The sequence below is a fragment of the Hippocampus guttulatus genome, chromosome 14, assembly GCF_054856545.1.
Source record: "Hippocampus guttulatus isolate MCC_2025c chromosome 14, RoL_Hgut_1.0, whole genome shotgun sequence".
In the NCBI taxonomy this organism is placed as follows: domain Eukaryota; kingdom Metazoa; phylum Chordata; class Actinopteri; order Syngnathiformes; family Syngnathidae; genus Hippocampus; species Hippocampus guttulatus.
In genome coordinates this window covers 17254887-17263277 of record NC_141274.1, presented here as the reverse complement: position 1 = coordinate 17263277, position 8391 = coordinate 17254887, and the positions used below count along the sequence as shown (strand labels likewise).

At 43.3% G+C, this 8391-nt stretch overlaps 1 protein-coding gene across 1 annotated transcript; it reads right to left on the bottom strand.

Moving 5' to 3' along the window:
- Nucleotides 1–3890: 3890 nt before the first annotated feature.
- On the bottom strand, nt 3891–7441 carry LOC147195553 (5-beta-cholestane-3-alpha,7-alpha-diol 12-alpha-hydroxylase-like). Its single transcript, XM_086129615.1, has one exon. The coding sequence runs from the start codon at nt 7419–7421 to the stop codon at nt 5862–5864; it is 1560 nt and encodes a 519-aa protein (XP_085985741.1). The 5' UTR covers nt 7422–7441; the 3' UTR covers nt 3891–5861.
- Nucleotides 7442–8391: the final 950 nt, after the last annotated feature.

The following is an 8391-nucleotide window of genomic DNA, read 5'->3' as shown; positions in this document are numbered from 1 at the left end:
TGTCCATTTTGTGAACAAAGTGACTAAGTTAGATATCATTTGACTGGTGTTGCGATTGGGTGAGCACAGGACTTCTTTGCACAACACAACACCACGCCATGGTGTTGGTGTGCTGTTTGTGAACGAATGACTGAGCCGGATGTCACGTGACTGCCTGTGTGCTTTATGTGAATAGAGGTGCTGTGCATCTGTCCAGTTTGACAGGCGGGACCACTGAGTCAAGATGGAGACAGCTACAATAGGTTAGCATATGCCTAGTACTGTAAGTTAGCATTGATGAGTAAAGTGAGGGAGACCGTATGTTCTCGTGTTTTGTATTACTGTATTTTCCGCACTACAAGGCCCACCTAAAAGCATTCAATTTTCTCAAAAGTCGACAGTGCGCCTTATAATCCGATGCGCCTCATACAGTAAACATTCCCATCCCCGGAATTCTATGAAAAGGAATTTCCTTCACCCAGAATAAAAACCTATGCATTAACATTTTAACCTTTTTCTATCATCAGATCCGAAACGACAACGTGTAAGTGACTTTTTATTGGCGTGCGTTTTACTCTAATTGCGAAAGATTTTAACTTTATTCACTTACGCCTCATAGATCGCGGCACTAGCTTAAAAAGCAGTGGCCACTCGACACGACAGAAGAAACGTGTTCGCCTCGCCGTTTTCATTCATCAGATTTGAAACGATGACGTGTAAGTGAGTTTTTATTGGCGTGCGTTTTATTGTAATTGTGAATGATTTTAACTTCATTCACTTACGCCCCATAGATCGCGGCATCGAAACGTAGAAGAACTGTAATGATTGTAGCGGAGCGAGTGAAATGCATCCGTTTGAGCGAGGCACAAAGTAAAAAGCATCCAGGAGACACTTGGAGTCGGAAAGACGCAAATCTACGAAACTTTAAAAAACAATAATATGAACAAAGCTGTATTGTATTGTATTCCCTTTTGTGGAAAATACGGTACATTGGTAGTAAGTTTTATTTTAGGAGTTAATATTGTTGATTGAAACATGGCCTGTAGCAGACAGATTGTTTCCTTGTCTGCTATTTCCTGTTGTCAGTGAAAAAATCAAAGACTGATCAGCTTCTTGAGATGTATGTACTGTATATGAAAGTATACATGCCGAAGTCCAGCTGCGTATGCATCTTACAGTAGATGACAGTGTGACACATATTCAAATATGGCAACAAACGTCTTCATGAGCTTTCGCTGCCTCTCAAATTGGATTTCCAATGATGTCGATCGCCAGTTTGAAGTTGATGAATATGTCAATAAAAAGCAGCGTAGTGCGCTACTTTCAATGACTCAACAACTTTTCCAATCAGGATTTCAAAAATAACCAAAGCTGCCGGTAACGCGGTGTGTTTTTTTTTGAAAGAGGCCTTACTTGTACACAGCGTGATTGTCAGTGACCTGGATTGAGGCCATCGTGCTTTAATGACTAACTGGAGACAGTGCTGTGTGTTTATGTCAGCTGAATGCTGAATGGAGAAGGTTACTACAGAGCAATGAGACATGACTGGACGCCAAGTGCGCCATCACAAGATGGATGAAAGAAATAGTGTGCCTGTGTGTTTGTGTGTACGTGTGTGTGATTGGAGCTAATAACACTCAAAACATGGACAAATGACTTTGGTTTTGAAATATTACTGGTGTTGTACTTGTGAATTATTTGTTTTGTGTTGAATTTTAGGTGTCTTGTGCCAGGGTTCGGAAGAAGCGGTTTCAAATCTTAGTTTGCGAGTCGCATTTTGCATTTCATGTCTCATAAAAACACATTGAGTAACAAAACTGAGAACCACCAATTTTTTTTTTTTCCTGTTAATTGAACCGCCAGGGCAGCTCAGTGGTCCAGCACGTCGACCTCACAATGCAGAGGTCGTGGGTTCGATTCTGGCTCCGGCCTTCCTGTGTGGAGTTTGCATATTCTCCCCGGGCCTGCGTGAGTTTTCTCCGGGTACTCTGGTTTCCTGCCACATTCCGAAAACATGCATGGCACGCTGATTAAACACTCTAAATTGTCCTGAGGTGTGAATGTAAGCGTGGATGGTTGTGCCCTGTGATTGGCTGGCAACTGGTTCAGGGTGTCCCGCGCCTACTGCCTGAAGACAGCTAGGATAGGCTCCAGCACACCCCGCGACCCTTGTGAGGATAAAGCGGTTCAGAAAATGAATGCATGGATGGATGAATTGAACCGCCGAGACGGTCCAAAAAAGTTTTGCCAACTTCTCCCACGTGCGGGTGGTCGAAGGTTGAGGCATGCTTGGTGCTAATTAAGCTGTAACAGCTAGCTAGCAATGAGCTCCAGCTGCTTACTAATGAGGCTCAAGAAGTTATGAAGTTTGTCAGTAATTCTAACCTCCTCGGCGGCGAATAAGCTTCTAACAAGTATCGTCACGAAGGGATAACAAGAAAAGCGCAAAAATCCATGGAAATTGCTAAACGAACCTAATAGTGACATTAGCGTGGAACACCGGAATTAAGTGATCGGTTGATCGAGCACACTTTTAACCAAAGTCTGGTTCCAAATGCAGAATAGCAGGCTATTTAATACGTGTCTTATTTGGGACTCTACACCACTAAACGGGACCAAAACCGGAAATGAATGTTTTGTTGTGGCATGCATCAGCAGGGAGGAAAAGCTTGTATTTTTATTGTTGAATAAAACTCTTGCTTCAGTTCTCCACGATGAACGTGCAAAAAAATAAACAAAATAAATTAAATATTTGCTCCTCAAAATTAGAGAGTTGCTCCTCACATGAAGTCATTGATAAGGGAAAACTACGGAAAAGGATTAGGGCCAATGAAGAAAAAAAACAAGGTTGGCAAGATTCTCACTTTTATCTCAGAATATGACTTTATTCTCAGAATTCTGACATTAAAGTGAGAATTCTGACCTTGTTTTTTTTCTCTTCATTGGCCCTAATCCTCTTCCGTAGTTGTCTGATTTATCGTTATATTATTATTTCCCTCTTGGTTTGTGTAAATGTTAGTAAGTGCTTTATGTTACAGTTTGCACTTTGTTGCAAAAAGGAAAGAAGAGTAGACAAAAAGGGCCATTTCATGAAATTTTAAGGACAAACATAGGTGTGAAAAAAATGGCCTTTATTGTGATATGAAATGATGTCCATCTAGTTCAACACTCTCTGGTGTTGTGCGTTTTGAACAACAAAAGACTTTGATTGGCTCTTCTTTGACCGGTGTTGTGCATATGAGTCTGTCTCTCTGTGCCTTTTCACAAAGCACAGTGGTCTACAATGTGTTATCTTTGAAATGTTTTTTTTTTTTTACATTAGTGCTTGGTTTCATTTTGTATCTGTGTGGCAGTTCTGAATCTTAAAACGCGGTCTATACAATATTTTAGGATGGAGACACTTTGGACTCAGGAACAAATAATTCCCAAGAGAATTGGTCTCAATGGAAGACGACCAGTGTTGTGTTGAAACTTTAAAAAAGCCCCACTGTTAGAAAAAAAGTACCTACGCATCAAGTACCTGTATTCTGATTCGGACTGAGGGCCTCCATCTATGATTTTCTTTTCTTCCAAGATGGAAACTTGAACACAATTACATTAGGCGGTGATTCAAAACAGTACCAAATGTCCCCGATGTGTTCAGCACGTACGGAAAGAACATCTGGTCTTCATCTACTGCAGATGGAGGCAGAGTCTTTAATGTGCATTGCATGTGAACTTTTCTCTTGAAGGCCATAACTGCAAAAGTTTCATCAAGTTGGACATGGTGAACTTCTTTTTTCAACCCATTTGGACACGGTGTATGGCAAAATTCCACTGGGTATTGCTTATATAAATGTGAAATGACTCAGCAAAGTGCATTGTGGATTTTTATTTGGGGAAAAAAAAGTAGAGCACACAGAAACATGAACTATCAGTTGGTATCGGATCATATTTATTGAAATGGTCACAGAATCATCAACCGCTGCAATAAAACACAAGCACATAGCATTTTTTTCCTACATTCATTTTTATGAGGAAAGCATACACTTGATTCACACATCCTGGCGATCAAAGAATGTACCCCAAAAACAAACAGGCAAAAAAAAAATAACACTGCTCAACATACTAGTTTCAATTCTAAACATTAAATCAATATATGATTACAACTGGGATAACTCAGACTTTTTTTTAAATAAATACATGATTCCATGGTCATTTTAAACATTATTCCAAAACAAATGCGTCAAGGAGGTGGAGCATGGTTGTGCACACATGCTTTTCATCACAAAGCACGCCTTCGCAGCTCTGTGGGTGCCGAGAGGGCTCCACTTCTTTGTGGACTTTGATTTTCATCCAACGTGACCTACACTTCCATCCGTGTATTTGTGTACTTAAAATACAGCCAATTCAAGCTGCTGGACTCTTTACAAACAGGAATAATGTGATTACAAGAAGAATGTTATTCACATCGGCCATCAGCATAGCCAGACATCGCAGTTGTTACATAACCTGAAGCATTTTTTCTTAGGTATATAGCGATGAAACATTGGTGACGCTGTACGTAGATATATATTCGTTTCACTGTTCACAGAGTGCCGAACAAACGTATTAGACCACCGGTGTCAAAGTCGAGGCCCGTGGGCCAGATCTGGCCCATTGCATCATTTCATGTGGCCCGTGAAAGCAAATCAAGCAGGTCGACTTCCATGATGCATGCTAAAATCTGTACCAAAATTTGGAATTGTCACATATCATAAATAATAATGTTGACATATTGCAAGTTATTTCTGGTTGCGTTATTACAGTAACAAAAACTACTATCCTTCACTTTTGATTTCAAAACGAGTTATCTATTAATTGTGTATATGATATGAGGAGGTGATTAAACATTTATATGGAATCACAATCAGAATGACCCTCTGAGGAAAATTGACGACAATGTGGCCCATGACAAAATGACCATCACTCAACGCAATCTTTATTTGTTTGACTAGAAGCACTTTAACCCCAAGGGGAAAAAAAATTGTACATAAATGATTATTTCTTGAGCACGATGGCAAAGTGTAATTATTTGATTACATTTATGAACAAAACAATGATCTTTGATAGTTGAACGGTACAATCAGATTTGGTAATGAGCTCACTGAATTTCAAAGAGTAAACATGAGAGCAGCTCACAAACGTGCAAACGTTGTCTTTGACGGGTGGCTTTTTGTGAAGGGTGAAAATAATGATTCAGTATACAACGTTGCCTACACAGCTTGGTGTCTTCATTTGGATTTTCCAAAAGGAAGGCCCATCTTCAGACAGCATTCCAAAGTCAGAGTCAAACACACAGCTACTCTCATTGGAAAGTCTTAGGGCCTGATTTACTCAAAGTACCGTTATATGCATGCAAAAATGGGTGCAAACCTGATGGCACACACACATGGATGTGTACGGTGATCAACTCATTGGGTGCACCCAGGATTGTGCTTGACCAACGGGCAAAACTGTTTGCACCCAAACAAACAAAACTGAGAGGACTATGAGCAAGTAAATGAATTTTGTGATTTTTTTTTTTTTCAAATCTGACACCAATTGTGCTGGCTGATTTTGCTTCTTTAACGCTTTTAGGGATAGCAGTTACGACAGTGGACAGCCTATCATGTTACCAGGTTACAGGTTATCATTATTGGTGCATGAAAGGGTTAAATGCTACGTCTGTCAAGCAGACGCCTGTTTGGGATCGTAGTAAATCAGGCCTACTGTATATACTTCTCAATACGCTACTTATTTCATATCTTGAAAAATGTCATGATAAAAGATTATAGAGCTACAGTATTGTGTGAATGATAGGCCGTAAATGGGATTGCATTGCCCTTTAAATAGTCTTCATGTTGCTTCCTTCAACTCTGAGTTTAATATCGGAGTCTATATCGGAAGGGTACATCTCTGTCGGGCTGCATGGTTCCAAAGCCCCATCGCCGGACGTCTATTCCGGGGATCTCCATTTCAGGATCCAGAAGCTCAAACTCAAAGTAGACCAGCATGAGGAAGATGAACTGCTTGAGCTCGTTAGTGGCAAAGAAGCGCCCCGGGCAGATGGACACCCCGGCACCCCAGGGCATGGTGTAGTACTTCACCTTCTTGCCATCTTTGTAAAACTCTGTCTTCTTGCTCCCGTCGGGGTTGAGGAAGCGGTCGTATTTGAAGGCCCTCGGGTCGGGGTGGATTCCTGGGTCCATTTGCACGCCGCTGTAAGGGAAAATCGCCATCCTGTCCCCCTTGCGAATGAGGAACTCCTTGCCGTCAGCCATCTTCAGCGTCATGTCCTGGAGCACGGCCCTGGTGAGAAGGGGCGCGGCGCAGAGTCTAAGGGTCTCCTCCACGGCGCTGTCCATGATGGTGGTCTTCATCAACATCTCGCGCGTCAGGTTCAGTAATGGGCCGCCACGCCTCACTTCCTGGCCCGACTCACGGACGATCCGGTCGACCTCGCCCTTGACGGCCGTCATGGCCTCCGGGTGCTTCATGATGTAGAGGAGCAGCCAGAAGGCAGATGGGCCCGTGTTGCCCTGCGAGGCCCACAGGAGGAGAAACATGTACTTGTCGATCATGGCCTCGTCCATCCCCATCTCCTCCCGCACCTGCTGCATGTCCCACACCCAACCGCTGATGTTGTCTTTGGTCTTCACCTTGCGCACCGCCAGGACATCCCAGAAGTAGTCCATGAGCCCTCGCAGTTCCAGCCTCCTCTTGGGAGGCAGGACACCGTACGCCAGGTTCGGGAAGAGCTGGTCGTACTTACGGAACTTGTAGAACAAGGACTCTGATTCCACCCTGTCTTTCTCTTTGGCCTTCTCTTCACCGTCCTTGCACTTTGGGGACACGTTACCATATAGAGACAGGTAGCCCGCCCTGAACACGATATTGTAGCAGTACATGAAGAGCCCATCTTCTGTCCACGCTGGCTCTTCTTTGCCGAGGTTGTGCAGCATCAGGTTCTGAAGATTGGCCGTCATGGACTGTGTGAGGACCTCCAAGCCGTCCCCCTTCAGGTACTTGTTGCTGGACTGCTGCAGGATGTGATGCTCGCTATTGGCCGACCAGTAGCCGAAGACCCTGTGTACCAGGTGCTTGGCGAACTTGTTGAAGTCCAGCTTCTCCCGGCTCTCCTTGACAAACGGTCCGAAAGACAAGGGGTCCTGCAGGAAGGTGACGTAGAAACCGCCCAGCTGGATGGTGAACACGTCTCCATGCTTCCTCTGCATCCTCTGCAGGAACTTCACCGTGTTCCTGCGGAACTCTAAGACATGGCCAAGCCAAGGGAAAAGACCCTTGTCCAGTGGGGGCTCTCCGGGCCTCTGCCGTCTGAACACCCCTAGAAGATACAATCCTCCCATCAGTGCTGTGAAAAGCGCAACAAGGATCGGCAGCACAAGCTCTCCCATAACTGATCCCGCTGACGGAATAAGCATGCTTTGGAGTGAAGGTCCACACGCTGTGTATAAATGCTGTTTTGGCTCCTCCCATAGGTTTCAGTTTTCCCGGAACTCAGCAGGCTTCCATTTATGGATAGTTACAAGCAGAATGTACACTATGAACCACGTTTACTCTCAGTTGGACTCATAATCCATTCTTCAGTTGTAACTGTTGCTGTCAAAGGCAGCATCTACAAGCTGATGGAAAAATCCAGCTTGTCCCTCACTCAAGTCGAACCAGATGTTGGTTTGCTATTCACCAACTTAAATACTGATGATGTTGCTCATTGTTGATCACTTTCCCAACAAAGGAACCAGATGTTGGTTTGCCATTTACCAACATGAATACTGACAGTGTTGCTCATTGCTGATCACTATCTCAACAAAGGCAGATTTTTTAAAACAGATTTTCCCTTAAATGTGACACACTGTTTGTACCTAATAAAGAGTCCTTTTTAAAAATCTTCATAAAACTTGTGTTAGCCTTGCAGCGATGGTCATGCACCTCACCCAAAAAGTGACACTGCATGCTGCCTGGTTACAGCAGCAACAAATTAAGGAATGAGCTTATTCTCTCTTGGGTTTCCACGGCAATTTAACATATTCTTACAACAACGTGATTACCATGGAGAATCTTTGCAGATGCCCACTTTGCAGACAGCTAACTATGCTTATCATGTGGCGCCACCTGATGGAAGCATGTCATAATACAGGCATTCTCCAAGCTGTTCTGCCGAGACAGATACTTTTGGTTCTATCGGGTAGATCAAGTCATTTTATCAATTTCTTGTAGAGAAGAATGTGACAGTATGTGTGGGAAATACGGGGTCTCCGTGAAATGAAAATGTAACTCTTTTCAAAACCATAATAAGAGGTACAAATGTGGAAATAATCAAAATATGAGTACACAACTGGGTAACTGGTTAGAAGAACGTCGGCCTCACAGTGCAGATGGGCCGGGTTCGAT

Bases quoted from the DNA above. Each gene is read 5' to 3' on its own strand.
- LOC147195553 (XM_086129615.1), bottom strand. From the start codon at position 7,421: ATGCTTATTCCGTCAGCGGGATCAGTTATGGGAGAGCTTGTGCTGCCG.